General features: G+C 44.1%; 1 protein-coding gene and 2 pseudogenes across 1 annotated transcript; all 3 read left to right on the forward strand.

The window, feature by feature from the left end:
- The first annotated feature begins 269 nt into the window (after positions 1-269).
- On the forward strand, positions 270-6,886 carry RPS2 (ribosomal protein S2). The gene is made up of 7 exons (XM_069209786.1): positions 270-437; positions 649-738; positions 1,464-1,571; positions 2,385-2,558; positions 5,226-5,385; positions 5,815-5,906; positions 6,760-6,886. Exons 1-7 carry the CDS (start codon positions 309-311, stop codon positions 6,847-6,849), a joined length of 843 nt encoding a protein of 280 aa, XP_069065887.1. The 5' UTR covers positions 270-308; the 3' UTR covers positions 6,850-6,886.
- LOC138262498 (small nucleolar RNA SNORA64/SNORA10 family) lies at positions 5,608-5,744 on the forward strand (annotated as a pseudogene).
- LOC138262496 (small nucleolar RNA SNORA64/SNORA10 family) lies at positions 6,302-6,443 on the forward strand (annotated as a pseudogene).
- Positions 6,887-18,252: the final 11,366 nt, after the last annotated feature.

The raw sequence follows: 18,252 nt of genomic DNA on the forward strand, positions 1-18,252 counted from the left end.
CGCATTGTAAACGTAAAAATGTATGAGAATACTTTGTTTTGCTTTTCGGTCGTTCTAAATTATGGTGTGGCTTTTGTTTGTACTACCTGTGGCGCTTCAAGCTCGTGTCTGAACTTTATTTTGGTTCAGCGTAAGGTATAGGCATACAGCACATTTGATGCAGAAGTGCAATTCCCTTCAGGTATTGGTTGTGGCGAGTACCTTTTTAAACTTGTCTCGGTCGGTAACTTCTGCATGACTTGCCCGTATTATTTCAACAAAAAATAAACACCCTTTGGAATAAAATGCAATTTCTTCCTTTGTAGCAAATGGCGGACAACGCCGGTGAAAACAGGGGAGGCTTCCGTGGTGGCTTTGGCGGCAGGGGCCGCGGCCGTGGAAGAGGTCGGGGCCGCGGGCGAGGCCGTGGGGCCCGCGGAAAGGCAGATGAGAAAGAGGTAATTTATTTGCTCAGCGTTCCTGGTCACGAAGTGATTATTTTCGTTGTGTGAATCTCTTCCTCAGAACTTCGTAATTTTCCTTGGTGGGTGGAGGGAAGATGCAAGTAGGCTGTTACCTAAATCTCTTCCTTAAGCCAATTGCACGACCGACTAATCATTTCTGTATGGGTAGTTCTAACTAATACTTTGCCTTGTTTTTTTTTTCCAGTGGGTGCCGGTGACTAAGCTTGGCCGGCTGGTCAAGGACATGAAGATCAAGTCTCTGGAGGAGATCTATCTTTTTTCACTTCCAATCAAGGTACCTGTGAAAGAGGGAGTTGTGAGGTGACAGGTGCATCCGGTAGCTTGGCGAAGATCTGGCATTAGAACTTTGTCAGTTCACTGAGTTAAGGCGTCAGTTCTTAAGGTGTTGAATGAAAGGTGTAAAATTCCCACCAAGAGTATTTTGTCGAGTGATCCTGTATGAGGTGATTTTATAGCTAGATATTTATTCATTTAAAGCAGCACACCTATGCGCACCGAAGTATGCAGATGTCCGAAAATTCTGGTCACCTCGTAATCATTGTGACACTTGTACAATGGATGTGCTGTGTGAGCGCACTCATTCAGAACTTAAGTTCTCATACAAACTTGGTGCTGTTACCCACCATGCCGTGGCTGACTTACCAGGATGTGTAGAGGAATCGAGTTTGATTTTGCCCTCATAATTTTTGTATTGTTTAACTCTAGTAGACAACGATCGTAAGTTGTTGGCACAGTACATAAAGCACAAGGTGGGCTCAAATACAAGACGCAATTGGATCTGAAATGCGTCACCCGCAAATGCATCTAAGTTTAGGTCAGTGGTTACATAAATATAACCAAAACAAGTGTTTAGGTTATTTTCGTTAAAAGGCAACTTAGGCATAGGTTTGATTTTAGGAGAGTGGGGACAAGTATCTAAAATCCTTGTGACGCATTCATATCCTAGGTGCGTTCTTTGAAGGTTTTCCACTGTCATTGAGTTGAAGTCTTGCCTTGCAGGAGTCTGAGATCATTGACTTCTTCCTGGCCACCACTCTGAAGGATGAGGTTCTGAAGATCATGCCGGTCCAGAAACAGACCAGAGCTGGTCAGCGTACCAGGTTCAAGGTAAGCAGCCAGATAAGTAATTGTTTAGTGCCATTTCTGGTATTAAACCGATGTGGAATGTAATAAAATTATCAACGTGTACTCAGGACAGGTTGCTTTATAATTCTACTTGTCCTGTAAATATCCTCGTGCCTGTTCAGTGCCACATACAGCGGTGACAATTTATGGAAGCAATCCCATTACATAAGAGCTCTGTTAGGCTCTGGTTACACCAGGGCTCATACTATAGTCTGGTTTGACTAGTAGCATTTCCTTTATTTTGCCACCTTTCTGCAGGTCTACAAACTGGGGCCGTAAGTAGCAATCGGCAATAGTTCAAGGATTTAAATGCCCTTTTGAGTTCATGCTCACCCACTAACATGCATGTTGTAGGGGTGTTTTCACCAGCTATTCACTAATCTCTTCCCATACTGAGAGGTGGAAATTTACTTATGACAAGTTTTTTCCAGGATTGGGGAAAAAACTGGTTGAAGTGAAAACTTGTAAGGACAAATTAATAATGAAAACTTTTCCTTGATCCCAAACAATGTCCCGAGCATTTGGCTATAGGAATTCCACACCACTGAACCTGTGGATTGTGCATTCACATCTGAGCTTTGCTGTCCACGTCCAAGATGTTCGACAGCTAGGTATTTTGAAAAGTATGAAGTAGTTCATCCTAGCCTGCTGGTGCCATTTTGATTTGAAATTTACCTTTGGTTCTGTCATATATGGTACTATACTTTAAGTCTGTGAAGATAGTGGTTGGAGTTGTGCAGCTTATTTGAGATCTAATATCTGCAAATGTAGTTAATAACTATCTTTCTTATTCAGGCTTTTGTCGCCATCGGAGACTACAATGGCCATGTTGGGCTGGGTGTGAAATGCTCCAAGGAGGTTGCTACTGCTATTCGTGGGGCTATCATACTGGCCAAGTTGTCCATTGTACCTGTGCGACGAGGTTACTGGGGTAATAAGATTGGCAAGCCCCATACAGTGCCTTGTAAGGTAAGGAAATGTGAGAATTTAGCAGTGTAGAGACAATTATTTGTTTTCGTATTGCAGTAGTACACACTTTATAAGTAGGCTACTTTGATGGCAAGCCTGTAAACTACACTTAAGCCGACTGCTGACGGGGGGGGGGGAAAGCAAAAGGTAGGCTACTGCCAATGTCATGGGCTCTTTTTAAATACCAAAATGGACACTGGCAGCCTTCTACCCTTAAAGTGAGTTACGTGGAGACTGCAGTGGTTTCCAGCTCATCCTTCCTCCTGTTTGATATCCGCTCCTCACTGGGTAACTGATTGTGAAGGGAGCCAGTCACATTGTGAGTTGGCTGGTCTGTGCCCCACCCCCTGGTGCTGAGACTCTTCATAAGCCTTGGGACTAAATCCCAGGAGGCCCTACACAAGGCACCCACATATCTAAAGGTGATATGCATGTTAATAGGATGCCTTTGTCAAACATTGCCTTCAATCCAATGCCTCTTTCAGAACCTATAAATGCTCGTCCTTTTACTTTCATGGATCCTCTCAAACACACACATACAATACGATGCATAGGGTTGACAACACCACCCACCTAATAATTCTCTCCCCCCCCCCCCCCCCCCCCCCCCCCTTTTCAACTGTGGCCATGACTCTGTTCTCCAAGTCCATAAAGGACAAACGCCTTGGGTACAGGGGTCCTGACAAGGAGTGTAACGTGCTGGGGTCAAATGGACAAGGAGTGCATAGATGGATGGATAGCAACACTAATACTAAAGTTTGCGCCTCCCTGTTTCCCACACAAGCATTCCTCGAGAGAAAGAGGCTCTCCCTATGGCTTTCTTTGGAAATATACATTTGACGGAATTGTGATGCAGCGAAGTGGTCTCTCGGATGTTTACCGAATACTGCTGTTTGGATGTTTTAGCCTGCCAATAAGCTAGAATTGGGCAAGCTGGTGCAAGAACTTTGGGCCAGGTGTAGGAAAGGATTTGCGAGTCGCAAACGGCATTTTCCTATGCAGAAATGCATTTTGCGAGTCGGGACCGACTCTCAAAATGCACTTCTGAATTGCAAATAGGAAGGGGTGTTCCCTTCCTATTTGCAATTGGCAGTGGTATGCAATACCATTTGCGCCCGCATATGCGGTCGCAAATGGTGTCGCAGTTACCATCCACTTGAAGTGGATGGTAACCCACTCGCAAATTTGGAAGGGGTCCCCATGGGACCCCTTCCCCTTTGTGAATGGACCACAAATTATTTTTTCAGGGCAGGTAGTGGTCCAAGGGACCACTACCTGCCCTGAAAAAATACTGAAACTAAAGGTTTCGGATTTGTTTTTAAGTGCAGCTCATTTTCCTTTAAGGAAAACGGGCTACACTTTAAAAAAAAACTGCTTTATTTAAAAGCAGTCATGAACATGGAGGTCTGCTGACTACAGCAGGCCTCCATGTTTGCGAGTGCCCATAGTCGGTATGGGGCCGCAATTTGCGACCCACCTCATTAATATTGAGGTGGGTCTTTGCGACCCCATACCAACTCGCAGACGGTGTCTGAGACCGTTCTGCATTGCAAATTGCGACTTGAGAGTCGGAAGGACTCGCAAATTGCAAGTCGCAATTTGCTATTTTGCTACATCTGGCCCTTTGTTCAGTCTTATGGGGGTATGGAGCTTACTGCTTTACAGTGCTTGCGGAACATGTTTATCTAAAACGGCTCACGTTACACTGCAAAGACCTGTGTAGCATGTACTGGTGTGCATTCACGTGTCCACTGATCTTAGAACCTTTTGGTGGTTGCGGATGTAGCTTACTTCTTACGTACCTTGACTCTTGAATACTTTTTCATGGTCACCCAACTTGCCTTTCTAATGCACCATATGTATGCTCACCCGCTTTGTGCGAAACAATGTAGCAGTGGAGCTGGTGTCCATGCACGAGTGATCAAGACGTCCAAGAAAAACAAGTTGCAAACCGCCGACCCATAAACTAGATGGCAGGAGTATGCAGTCTTTGTTTTCCTTGATGGCAGGAGTATGCAGTCTTTGTTTTCCTTGATGGCAGGAGTATGCAGTCTTTGTTTTCCTTGATGGCAGGAGTATGCAGTCTTTGTTTTCCTTGATGGCAGGAGTATGCAGTCTTTGTTTTCCTTGCTAAGCGCTCTGCTTGTTTCCATCTTTCTTCCTTGTGTGGGGTCCTTACCCACTCCATGACTCCCCACCACTTGGCTTGTGTTGCTCTTCTGTGTCTTGTTTCTCTGCCATCAAATGCCCTGTGATTTGTTGCGGTCTCCAGGGTGCCGTTTTTCTCCTTTATTCCCAACATTGCATTATTTGACATCCCCTTGCCCACTCGCCAGGCACCCACCCACCCAACTCACACTCCGCCCGCCCTATTTTATTTTACATTTCTTGAAAGGACAGACATCTCATTTGACACGGGGCTGCTCCGCTTACTGAAATGTGCTTTAGTGCTATAAAAATGTTTATTATTCGCTAAGTGACGTCTGCCATCTTAAATTCGTAAGTCAAAGTGTAATTGTACAGCTTAGTAACCTATTGTAGTCACACTTGGGGATGTAATGTGTTTTTTTCATAATTGTGTAGTGGTTAAGGGGCAAAGACTTGATTGTCGGTGATCTCTGCCATGCTGGCTGGTGAAAGAGCGCTTACACTTCTGTTTCCTGCTAGGTGACTGGACGCTGTGGTTCTGTTCTTGTGCGTCTGATCCCTGCGCCCCGCGGTACTGGCATCGTGTCTGCGCCGGTCCCCAAGAAGCTGCTGATGATGGCTGGTATTGATGACTGTTACACCTCCGCCAGGGGCTGCACGGCCACGCTGGGCAACTTTGGTAAGCTAGGTTTACACAATTACAGTGCGAAATTTAGTAATTAATTGGGAGGGCGTGTAACTTTAGGTAGTAGCTCACTAGTAAAGCTACGTCCCCGACGAGGGAAAATGCTTTTCATCTCTATTTTTAAAGGGTTTTGTTTCGTAGTTGTCAAAATGAGTTTAGTAGACCAGTGCTGCCAATGGGCAGCGATAGTAAAAGGAAATGACTGGTGAACTCGACATTCTCCTGGCTCTGCTCAATTACGCCTGCATTACATGGTGTACTTGTCTTTACGAGGGAGAGAGAGTAACGGGCGCTGTAATGCACGACAGGCTGGTCCCTGAAGTGGCCTTTCTGTTCCTCTGTGAACCCCTACATGGACATTGTATGATGCGGTTGGTGCCATGGCTTGTATGCAGGTGTTCAATGCCAGTGTTTTCTTTACAGCGAAGGCCACCTTTGATGCCATCTCAAAGACTTATAGCTACTTGACCCCGGATCTCTGGAAGGAGACCGTCTTTACCAAGTCTCCATACCAGGTGAGTAGTTTAAGTGGCCTGTGCTCATACGACCGTCAATTCTGGAATCTAGTGGGTAGCTTGCACAGAAGAGGGTCCCAGTGGTTTCACAGTTATAGAACCGTCTCTGGTGGGTGGTTTTTCAGAGGTGAAGTCTGTGCAGTTTGCGCGCTTTGCTTATTTAATAATTTGGCTATATTTGGGCTGTTTCTTGCAAACTGACCAGATGCTTACCAACTTTGCTGGCTGTTTACACCTGTCCCGCAAGTGCCATAATCTGATAGTTTGGTTGCTAATCTATAAAATGTCTATTCATAGTGGGAGTAGACTAACATGACTGGGGGTTAAGTATTGCATTTTAGTATGCAGTGGTGGTGGTAATCCGGTTGTGGTGAACGTGTGGGTGGGTAATGGGTATTCTCCCAGCTCTGCTCAGCTACGCCTGCATTACATGGTGTACTTGTCTTTACGGGGGAGAGAGAGTAACGGGCGCTGTAATGCACGACAGGCTGGTCCCTGAAGTGGCCTTCCTGTTCCTCTTTGAAGCCCTACACAGCAGCAGGTGTTCTGTGGAATCGAACAACCATTGTTTAATGTTGGAGTCCTTGTGAGGCTAAAGTGTGGCTCATTCGTATCCATTTTAATCCATTTGAAGTCGTTATATGACCTGGTTGAGGCATTGCCCGTTATCAGGAAGTACTCACTCAAATGGCGCTAGATACTGCCTCCGGCAGCCTTGGCATCGTCATTTAGATACTTGCATGGGTGCAGTTAGGGGAACATTAAAGGCTGAAAGTAAAGCAATGTAAGTTACTTTGTAGGGTTCAAAGTACTGTGTTGCACATACTAAAACTTACTTTTGCAACTCTTGCAGGAGTACACCGATCACCTGGCCAAGACCCACACCAGAATGTCTGTGCAGAGCGCCCAGGCAGCAGCTGCCCCCGGCGCAACACCCACATAACATGTTCTGCTGGAAAATAAAAGTAGTTGGAACTGTTCTTGCAGTGGATTTATTTTGTGAGATTCACCAGATTTGTTTTCATTTCGAAGTAAAATGCATGTTTTTGCCTTTAAACCATCAGCCGTCTTTGGTACAAACCATTGTACACAGTAGCACTCTTGGCTTAGTCTCCTTTGTATTTAAAATGCTCTTGAACAGTTACCTGCCTGGTAGGTTGCACAGCACCTGGTTGTTGTGGACTGCTTTGCAGGCAGCAGAAGAGGGCTGATCTGACTTGCAAGGGCTAAACGTTGAGCTATTTTCCCAAATGGGTTTTATAACACATCTGCAGTTTGTAGCCATTCCTACGGCTAACCGGGTTGTAATAACGTTTTTGCCTGCAACTGGTACTAGTGGTTCTTGCAGCATTTTCAGAGGTGAAAGTTACACAAGCTCCCAGCTAGTTTGCCGTTTTAGAAAGTAATATTGAAAGTTTTCTGTGCATGAGCCTACCAGAGGAGAGCCTAGGGAGACTAAGATACCATGATTTTCATGGAAGTTTTAAACTTCCACTGGAAGGCAGGGTGCTTGTGTCACTACATGGACTGGGCACTTGAAATACTGGCTAGCTATTCATGAAATTATTCTAAGATACCATGATTTTCATGGAAGTTTTAAACTTCCACTGGAAGGCAGGGTGCTTGTGTCACTACATGGACTGGGCACTTGAAATACTGGCTAGCTATTCATGAAATTATTTTTGTACTTGATAACTACATATAGAACGTATTTTCCCTTTTTGATAAGGGGCATCCGATGTAGCCTGAACTATATAACCTACATAAAGAGGGGGCTCTTGGAATAAAAATCAGTCCAAAGGATTGGCACAACACGTTGCTTTCGGATATGTATTCTGGTAGTTGGAAATTGCCGATTTCGAACTAATTCTGTGAGTATAGACAGATAGTAGTTCTTCTATAGAAAAGGGGGCAAACGAGGAGACCATTAAATATTTTATTGTATTTAAAAAAAAAAAAATCTAGCACTAATGTCTATTTAGTGACCTGCATGCCAGACTAGTGTGACCCCATAATAATGCATGTGGCAAATCCAAATATACAGGAGAATCGAAGGGAAAAAGAAAAGCTCCTTTGCAGCTGGTCTTGACGTGGCCAAAAGAGCAGAACTAACTGGGAGACATGCAAAGGCTGTGATTTCAGGACAAAAAGAAAACAGCAGGAAACCTGTAACTGTATAATAAAAATCAAGAGGAAGCAGGGACATTTTTTACAAAGAGAAACAAGCATTGGCAATAGGTCTCACGTTTGCTCGAGTTAAAGCTGTTAGTGTTGTAAACTCCTAACCAGACTTTTCTTGCCACATAAAATAAAAAGTTGAACAGTTTCACATAAATTACCGTACTTTTTTTGCCACAAAGTCGAAATAAAAAGTAAAACAATTTCACATAAGTGAGCCGACAGCTGCCATGAGTGCAATTCAGACAAAGTGAAACAAGTTCACTTGCAGTGAAACGTATCTGCAAAAGTGCAAATAGCCATTTAACAGGGTTGATGTCATGCAATCCAAGCTGCTCGTGCTGCCTCGAAATAAGGAGGAAAAAGTCCAGAAACTACACTGAAAATATCAAGCCTCGCATGTTTTCAATATTTGGCAGGTGCGCACGAGGTGGGCTAAACACTTGAAGACATAACGAATGTATGCCTTTCACTAATTTAATCAAGCAAATTTTAAAAGGCAAGCCCCCGAACCTACTAAACTGTTTGGTTAAAAGTCCACAGAGATTAGACCAGGGACAGAGTGCTTTGCGCTTGACCCGAACAAGAAGGCAGATGTTATAGGCATGGCAAGAGTGGAATTTTTGCCAATGCTTAAAAAGATCCTGTGTGCAAACAAAAAACCCTGCGTTTGTGGGATGGGGTGAGCAGAAAGAAGACCATGTAGTGCAAATCTTGGAAGGAGAGGTGGATTCTAGCTGAAGATTCAGATGACACTAATGTGTGTACTTAAAATCAAAGGAGTTAAAGATTCAAATGGAGAAACAATGTGACCTTCGATGCAAGGGATACAAGAAATGGAAAATATGAAACCTGAAGTGGGTTTCAAGGGGGGGGTGTCCAATAAAAGTTAGACCCGTACAATTGTAAATAGAAATGCATGGTTTGAGACATTTGTACGTTGGTTTGGAGACGTTTTAGAACCACCCAGTATTTTCTCCAGAAAGTTTCACAGAAGATAGAGGTGGTGGGATTTAGGAAATTCATGTTTGGATTTAAGAATATGAGCAGAATGTATATTATGTGTTTAAAGAAGGGCCATCTGTCTTGTAACAACTAGACTTTGGTAAGCTTGGAATTATTCTAGATTCGGAACAGTGAAGAACCAGCTGTGACTGTGCAGTCAATGGGTGTAGAAGCATTTCCAAAGGTATTTTTGGGTGTGATAGGAACACTTAATAGTTTCCAACACAATTGTATTAAGGGAGAATGCTGTATCTTGCTTTCACAAAGCACAAAATATTCTTAACGGTAAGAAGTTTCAAGTTAGATAAACTACATGCTGCAGGTATAATTGAACCAATCCAATCATCCAGTTGGATGGCACCATTGTTATCAAAATCAACCAAAAAAGCGCAAAAATTAAGACCGCATGGATTTTACGGATCTAAATACTTTTTTTTTTTACTTAAAGTTGTAACCAAGGATCAACAAAATGTTATGTAGGACTAAAGGAGTCAAGAGGGTCAGTGCTATAGACTTAGCAGCATGCCATCAGGTTCAGTTTTACCCGGATAGCAGAAGGTTGAACGCTTTTGTTGAATGCTTTACATTTTTGAGAGTATCTATCAGGTTAGCATTGGTGCACGTATCTTCCAAATGTTGATTTACACAATATTTAAGAGTTTAAAGATAGTCATGTTCCTTCAGGATATTGTTTTCATGGACAAACTCAGAAAAGAGCATGACCAAAGCCTTGTGCGTTTTTCAGATCTGGGATGAAAAAGTTCTTACAGCTGAAATAAGCAAATGCAAATTAGCAAAGGAAAAAGTCGCATGCCTGTCATAAGGTGAGTAGAGAGGGTATAGAACCAACAAACATTGGCAAAGCCAGTAGGTCTGGCCTATTCAAAAGGTATTGGCTTTGGCAATGTGTTTTGCCTTGTACACCAGTGTTGTTGCTGCTGTTCAGTATGGCTAAAAGTTAGTGGGTGAAGGGTCGAGTAGATTTGTTGGAATGTCAGATGGAGTAGGGGAAGGGGAGTAGAGTTAGATGGCTAAGTCTTATGGATTGAGGTGGTGTGGGGGTAGATTAAATTGGAGTGGGGTTGACACGAGTGATAGCACGGGTGGATTGGAATGTGGAAGGATTGGATTGATTGGAGAGGTGTACTGGATTGAAGGGTAGATTAGGGTGGTTTGGATTGTACTGGAAAGGATGGAAGTGGGGTAGATTTGGTAGTGGTGGACTTGAGTGGGTGGGATTGAAGTGGGGCAGAATGTTTTGGATTAGAGTTGGTTGTTTGGGATAGCAATGAGGCAATGTTTTGGGGCAGATTGGAGTGAAAGGTTGCTTTGTATTGAAGAGTGGCAGATAGTTTTGGAGAGGGGAGGAGCAGAGTGGGACAGGTTGTTTTTGATTGGGATGGGGCAGACTATTAGGCAGGATTGGGTTGGTGTGGGGTGAATTGGGATGGAGTGGGACATATTGTTGTGCATTTAAGTGGTGCAGATTGGTATGGATTGGAGTGAGGTATGTGGGAGTAGGGCTGTTTATTTTGGAATGGTGTAGACTTCCTGATTAGAGTGGGGGTATGTTAGGTTGGGAGGATTGGTGTGAGTAGTTTGGAGTGGGGTGGATTGGTTTGTACTGCACGATTATGTGTTAAAGCATCATTTCAGAAATTACGCATAATAATGTCGCTTTGCAATATTTTGAACAAGTTAATCGTCTTTTGAGAAGCACTCCCACAAGCGAAAACATGAGTAGAAAGCGAGAAAACAAAATTTGGGAGACTAAAAAAGAGAGCTTTAAAAAAAAATATTACTGCAATTTTGTGTGTTCTGCTGGGCATGTTTTTGCCAGCACAAGCCTTCTGTTAGCAGGGCACTAGAAGCTAAAAAGAACAAACTAGTGCCTTGGTCATGCGAGGAGCCACAGACTGGCACTAATTAGGTTGAATCAATCAGTGCTTGGTCCCTGCTCCACACAGAGGAATGGAAATTATGCCAGACTTGCCAAAATACAAGGCTGTAAAGAGTGCTATGCAAACCAACACATGGTGAGCAACAGGTGGGCTCTAAGCCCTTTCCTGTATACAACAGTCTTGTAAGCGAGACACGTGCACTAGCTGGCACTCAAAGGCTTGACCCTAAAAACAGGCCTATATTTATACTTTTTTAGCGCCACATTTGTGTCCTTTTTTTTTTTTTTTGACACAAGTGTGCAAACTTAGTTGTATTTTGTAAGTTTGCACCACTTTTGCATAAAAAATGAAAGAAAATGCGACGCTAAAAAGGTATAAATATGGGCCTGAATTGGTGAAAGCCATCAGGGACTCCCCTGCACCTAAGAGCAAGGATGAAGTGAGGGTGATTTTAGGTCTTTTTGAATACAGTCCCAAAATTGTCAGAAACTTCTCTAGCAAAACATATCCTATCAGGCAACTCTTAAAACGGTGTGTGAGATTCGAATGGTCAGAAGAAAGCTAAATAGCATTTTGAGAATTGAAAGTGGATATTTGTAGAACTGTCTTGGCAAAGATTTGCTGCAAATCTGAAAAGCAAGGTTACAACAGATGCTAGTTAATAGAGTTTAAGAGCAGTACTGACACAGATCGACCCTACTGGTAACGAAGCAGTAATTGTGTTTGCATCCCTAGCTTAGTCTCCAGTGGCGAAGTACTCTGTCTAAGAGCGTGATGCGTGATGATTGGGTGTATGGGTTCTTAAGCATTTTTGGCAGTAGGTGTGGTACTTGTGTGAGATTACGTAGTGATCATGGACCCCTCACAAAGTCGAACTATAAAAGGTGTGGTAAATTCATTCTTAAGATTAGCACGGGTCTCATTTAGCCTTTTATGCTAGAAATCCACAGTCTTAATATCTGCCAGGGGTAAAAAGCAGGACAGAAGATCATTTGAATTGTTTCCCTTTACCTCTGAAGTATCATCTAGTTAATGGGAGGAATGTTGTGTTGCGTAGGTTCTCATTATGGTAATGAGGCTACTGGATTTGGGAGACAGGATCGCATGGATGGTGAGTACTAAGTATCATTCCACATCATACGACGCCTATTGGCCTAATCCTGGTTCTCTGGTTAACTAGCAACGCCTCATCTCTGGTCGAGATGATTGTGGCAACAGGGCGCATGACAGGAAGGCTCAGGGTAATCGTGGTCGATCAGATCCCATCCCCCGTTACCAAAGGGTCTCATAAAGGCAAAGACAAATGAGGCATAATATTGTTCAATGAGGGTTTATTGAAATAACTGCATCTTAGATAAAAAGGGATGTATTGCAATAACTAGGACGATGAAACAAAAACAAACAGGTGACTAAGAGTAAAACACAAGAATAGTCCTACTATTCTGTCACTAGGAGTGATGTTTATATTTCTCCTACCTGCACTGTTCGAGCACAGCGTATGAAGCCTAATCTGCCCTTCGGGGCCCCCCCCTACCTCTCCCTCCAGGGGTACATCATCCCTCATACCTGAGGAAGAAGCCTCTTGTCTAGAGAGACACTGTCCCCATGTGGATCAGGTATCTGGGTGTCTAAACGGGTAGTTGCAGCAAAGCAATCGGCATACAGTCGTGGTCATCTGGCTAGAATCTCCCTCTAACGTGTCTGGGACAAAGGGGTGTTTTTTATAATAAAACAGCTGACATTCTCAGAAATAGTCTCCACGTATGAGTGTGTTTTCTGTGAATGTTGGCGACTGCATACCACGTTTATCGGCAACCCTATCTGACTGTAGCCTTGAGGAAAGCACAAATGTTCTACTAAGAGCGTAATGTTTTCCTAGGCGAAGGTACAATAAGATAGATAAAGAAAATAAAACAGCTCTCTAAATGTTGCTATTGCTAGAAAAATAAAGCAATGCTGAATAAAATGTAATAAGGTTGAAGTGCACAGCGGGAGGCCTAGTTAGCTTAAAACGTGTCTAAAACAGCTATACAACAGTTGTATTTCAGACTTACATGAAGAAATTGAGGGCATTAAACGATAAAAATCGACAATGGCACAGAATAACTGCCCTCTTTTGAAAGAAGTGGATAACTGAAGGATGGCCTGAAAAGTGGTCGGAGTAAGGATGTATGTACATTGTGGGAACTAAGACATGAAATCTCCTTGTACCAAGGGAACATTTTAAGATGTGGAAGATTAATGCCAGCTAAGGATCTCGTGAAAAGACTACTTAAAATGTGCTAAGAAGGCCATTTACCAGTTGTAAAAACTAAAATGAAACTCATTCCTAGTGGTGGCCAGGCATGGACAAGGATGTTGAGGTTTTGGTGAGCGAATGTGTATTATGTAATGAGGCTGACAACCAAAATCGCCATCTGTAGGAAATTGGCGCTGTATGTGCTATTTCAAAGTAAGAAATAGCATGCACAGAGTCCAAGGGTTCCCCTTAGAGCATGGGTACTCACAAACATTATTCCAGGGGCCAAAAGGTATTGTCTGTGATGTGACCGAGGGCCGCATTGATGCCAGCAGGGTAGCTGTACATAGGATGCACTGATATAATATAATGTGATGTACTAAGGTGACACAGTTCTGCATGTTAATGAAATACTGTTAATTTAAGTACCTTATTACATTTTTGCTCCATGATGCCTTTAGAAACATTAATTTTTAAAGTTAGCTTGTGCGGGATGACTTGGTTGCTTCCCTTTTTTAACTTCAATTAACCTTTAAATAAAGGCTTGTCTTTTTAGTTAACTTCCTTCTCAATGTTAGTGCTGATATAAGAAAGCAGCATCCCAGTGCTCCTGACCAGGGGGCCGCATGTAAAGGTCACAAGGGCCGCATGCGGCCCCCGGGCCGTACTTTGAGTATCACTGCCTTAGAGGAAAAATAGTGGCAAAAAGAGAATTCTAATGCTCTATTTTGTGGTAGTGTGGTCGAGCAGTAGGCTTATCAGAGGGTAGTGTTAAGCATTTGTTGTACACACACAGGCAATAAATGGGGAACACACACTCAAAGACAATTCCAGGCCAATAGGTTTTTATATAGAAAAATATATTTTCTTAGTTTATTTAAAGAACCACAGGTTCAAGATTTACAAACAATACTTTAAATGAAAGGTATTTCACTTAGGAACTTTGAATTAGCAAAATAGCATATACAGTTTTCACACAAATGGCAATCAGCTATTTTAAAACTGGACACTGTGCAATTTTCAACAGTTCCTGGGGGAGGTACGTGTTTGTAAGTTTTGCAGGTAAGTAAACCACCTACAGGGTTCAAAGTTGGGTCCAAGGTAGCCCACCGTTGGGGGTTCAGAGCAACCCCAAAGTTACCACACCAGCAGCTCAGGGCCGGTCAGGTGCAGAGGTCAAAGTGGTGCCCAAAACGCATAGGCTTCAATGGAGAAGGGGGTGCCCCGGTTCCAGTCTGCCAGCAGGTAAGTACCCGCGTCTTGAGAGGGCAGACCAGGGGGTTTTGTAGGGCACCGGGGGGGGACACAAGTTAGCACAAAAAGTACACCCTCAGCGGCATGGGGCGGCCGGGCATCGGGTTTGCAATGTAGTTCAATGGGAGTCCCAGGGGTCTCTTCAGCGATGCAGGCAAAGGGGGGGGCTCCTCCGGGTAGCCACCACCTGGGCAAGGGAGAGGGCCACCTGGGGGTCGCTCCTGCACTGGAGGTCAGATCCTTCAGGTCCTGGGGGCTGTGGGTGCAGTGTCCTTACGAGGCGTTGGGTTCTTAGAAGCAGGCAGTCGCGGTCAGGGGGAGCCTCTGGATTCCCTCTGCAGGTGTCGCTGTGGTGGCTCAGGGGGGGGTCAACTCTGGCTACTCATGGGCTCACAGTCGCCGGGGAGTCCTCCCTGTAGCGTTGGTTCTCCACAAGTCGAGCCGGGGGCGTCGGGTGGAGAGTGCAAAGTCTCACGCTTCCGGCGGGAAACGTCTGTTCTTTCAAAGTTGCTTCTTTGTTGCAAAAGATGCTTCTTCCATGGAGCAGAGCCGCTGTCCTCAGGAGTTCTTGGTCCTTTTAGATGCAGGGTAGTCCTCTGAGGCTTCAGAGGTTGCTGGACCCTGTGGAACGCGCCGCTGGAGCAGTTCTTTTGAAGTGGGGAGACAGGCCGGTAGAGCTGGGGCCAAAGCAGTTGGTGTCTCTGTCTTCTCTGCAGGTTTTTCAGCTCAGCAGTCCTTCGTCTTAGGTTGCAGGAATCTAGTTTCCTAGGTTCTGGGGAGCCCCTAAATACTGAATTTAGGGGTGTGCTTAGGTCTGGGAGGGCAGTAGCCAATGGCTACTGTCCTTGAGGGTGGCTACACCCTCTTTGTGCCTCCTCCCTGAGGGGAGGGGGGCACATCCCTATTCCTATTGGGGGAATCCTCCAAAATCAAGATGGAGGATTTCTAAAGGCAGGGGTCACCTCAGCTCAGGTCACCTTAGGGGCTGTCCTGACTGGTGGGTGACTCCTTGTTTTTCTCATTATCGCCCTTGGACTTGCAGCCAAAAGTGGGGGCTGTGTCCAGGGGGCGGGCATCTCCACTAGCTGGAGTGCCCTGGGGCATTGTAACACAAAGCCTGAGCCTTTGAGGCTCACTGCTAGGTGTTACAGGTCCTCAGAGAGCACAAAGGCCCTCACCACCTGGGGTCAGAAACTCGTCTCAGCAGCAGGCTGGCACAGACCAGTCAGTCCTGCACTGAACAGTTGGGTAAAATACAGGGGGCATCTCTAAGATGCACTCTGCATTTTTTAATAAATCCAACACTGGCATCAGTGTGGGTTTATTATTCTGAGAAGTTTGATACCAAACTTCCCAGTATTCAGTGTAGCCATTATGGAGCTGTGGAGTTCGTTTTTTGACAGACTCCCAGACCATATACTCTTATGGCTACCCTGCACTTAAAATGTCTAAGGTTGTGCTTAGACACTGTAGGGGGGCATAGTGCTCATGCACCTATGCCCTAACCTGTGGTATAGTGCACCCTGCCTTAGGGCTGTAAGGCCTGCTAGAGGGGCGACTTACCTATGCCACAGGCAGTGTGAGGTTGGCATGGCACCCTGAGGGGAGTGCCATGTCGACTTAGTCATTTTCTCCCCACCAGCACACACAAGCTGGCAAGCAGTGTGTCTGTGCTGAGTGAGGGGTCCCTAGGGTGTCATAAGACATGCTGCAGCCCTTAGAGACCTTCCCTGGTATCAGGGCCCTTGGTACCAGGGGTACCAGTTACAAGGGACTTACCTGGGTGCCAGGGTTGTGCCAATTGTGGAGACAATGGTACATTTTAGGTGAAAGAACACTGGTGCTGGGGCCTGGTTAGCAGGGTCCCAGCACACTTCTCAGTCAAGTCAGCATCAGGCAAAAAGTGGGGGGTAACTGCAACAGGGAGCCATTTCCTTACACCATCAAAACCCCTTTACGTCTCATAAGTGCAACAAACATGCCTTGGGAAAAAATACGCATAGAGATCATGGGCCCCATGAAGGGGGAAAACATGCAAATGTTCGTTGTGGTCACAATTGATCATTTCTCAACATGCCAGAAATAGAGGGTATTTCTAGGACTGATAAGGAAAGGATAGTAAAACTCCTTAAGGTTTTATTAAGAGGTTTGCAAAAAACTATTCTCATTCACAATGGGCCACAATTCATACTACATAAAACCACTTCTATATATTATCCAGCAGGAATTGGCACAGTTAAGATATTTAACAGGGTACTAAAAGGTACTACACAGCTAGCCACTAATACTGGAGTGAATTGAGAGCAGGCGGTTATGCATATGGTGCGGGCATATAGGATCACACCTTTTAACGCAACTGGACATAGTCCTCTGGAGTTTATGAGAGGAATGGTGGCAATTGCTAAAGATAATTTACCTTGGATGACAGTCAAGAAAGGTAGACTAGTCTCCATCAGCAGTAAGAAGCAGATTGATCAAGGCCCAACATGCATTTAAGAAGTATTATAATTGTAAGGACTACTGTAAACAATCTTCTGTGGTAATGGGTGATTTTTTGAGAGTGAAGAAACCAGGATTAGTTGCTAAAGGAGAGAACAGATTTTCGAAACCTTTAAAAGTATTTTGTAATTCACTCCTCTATGGTGACGGTCAGATCTAGCATTTGTGTGTGGAAAGAGGGGAAATGTGAGCAAAATTTACTTATTTGTTCCGGTTATAGTTGGTTGACACAAGAAAAATATAACATAGGAGGAGATAATTCTGTGGAATGGGGTAATGAAAATGTATCTTCTCACATGCACCTTTCCTCCTCACTGCCTACTTCTTTACATGCTGAGACAAGAACAGAAAACCAACGCATTGTCATTGATCAGGGAGAATCGAGAGGGAGGTTTGGAAGATTCGGTAGGAAGGTGAACCAACCACTGCGGCCAAAGGACTATATTTGTGAATTATGCTGTTATGGTTAACCCTCACTCGGATGGTAATGTTATTTTCATAAATGTATCAACTACATGAGTTTTTACTGTTTTAGTTTTATTTATATTTCTCATATGTTCAGCAACTTATGTATTGATGCGGGGCGGTGTTGTGTTCTGTATTTAGTTTAGCACATTAGTTTTTTATATCACTGTAATGTAGAGAAATGTTAGGTTTTAGGCTCAAGACATTGTCATGATGCAGGGCTTTTATGATGTCAATAAGAATTCTTAGGAGGTAAGCTTTCAGGACTGTTAGATGTGAGCTTGAGAAAAACAGAGTAAGTGGCTGAGAATAGCTTAAAAATAGTTACAGTGCCAGGTTGTTGAACTTAAAATACTATTGCAAAAGAAATCACTGCAGTGCAGAGTAGATTACAGTGGCATACATTGGATTGGCGTAGAGTGCAGGGGCATAGAGTTGAGTGTTACAGAGGAAAGTTCATTGGCATAGTGCGTATTATCATAGAGTGCAGTGTTGTAGAATGCAGTGTTGCAGAGTGACGTAGAGTACAGTGGCATAGAGTGGAGTTGTGCAGAGTAGGTTGGTGTGGCCTAGACTAGTGTGGTGTAGAGTGCAATGGTGTACAGTAGAGTGGCGAAGAGTGCATTAGCATAGAGTAGAGTGATACATGGTAGATTAGAGAGGAATAGAGTGCAGTGGAGTGGTGTAAACATGGAACGGTGTAAAGTGGAGTGGTGCAGAGTAGAGTGGAATATTCATTGTGTAGTAGCAAACTGGCATTACAGACAACACGTTTCCAATTAAAATGACCATTACAGTTGCACAG

The sequence above is a fragment of the Pleurodeles waltl genome, chromosome 10 (genome assembly GCF_031143425.1).
Source record: "Pleurodeles waltl isolate 20211129_DDA chromosome 10, aPleWal1.hap1.20221129, whole genome shotgun sequence".
Classification (NCBI taxonomy): Eukaryota; Metazoa; Chordata; class Amphibia; order Caudata; family Salamandridae; genus Pleurodeles; species Pleurodeles waltl.

Coding starts and splice junctions, on each gene's coding strand:
- RPS2 (XM_069209786.1), top strand. CDS start 309: ATGGCGGACAACGCCGGTGAAAACAGGGGAGGCTTCCGTGGTGGCTTT. Junction 438..648: donor GAAAGGCAGATGAGAAAGAG/GTAATTTATTTG, acceptor TTTTTTTTCCAG/TGGGTGCCGGTGACTAAGCT. Junction 5,386..5,814: donor GGCCACGCTGGGCAACTTTG/GTAAGCTAGGTT, acceptor TTTTCTTTACAG/CGAAGGCCACCTTTGATGCC.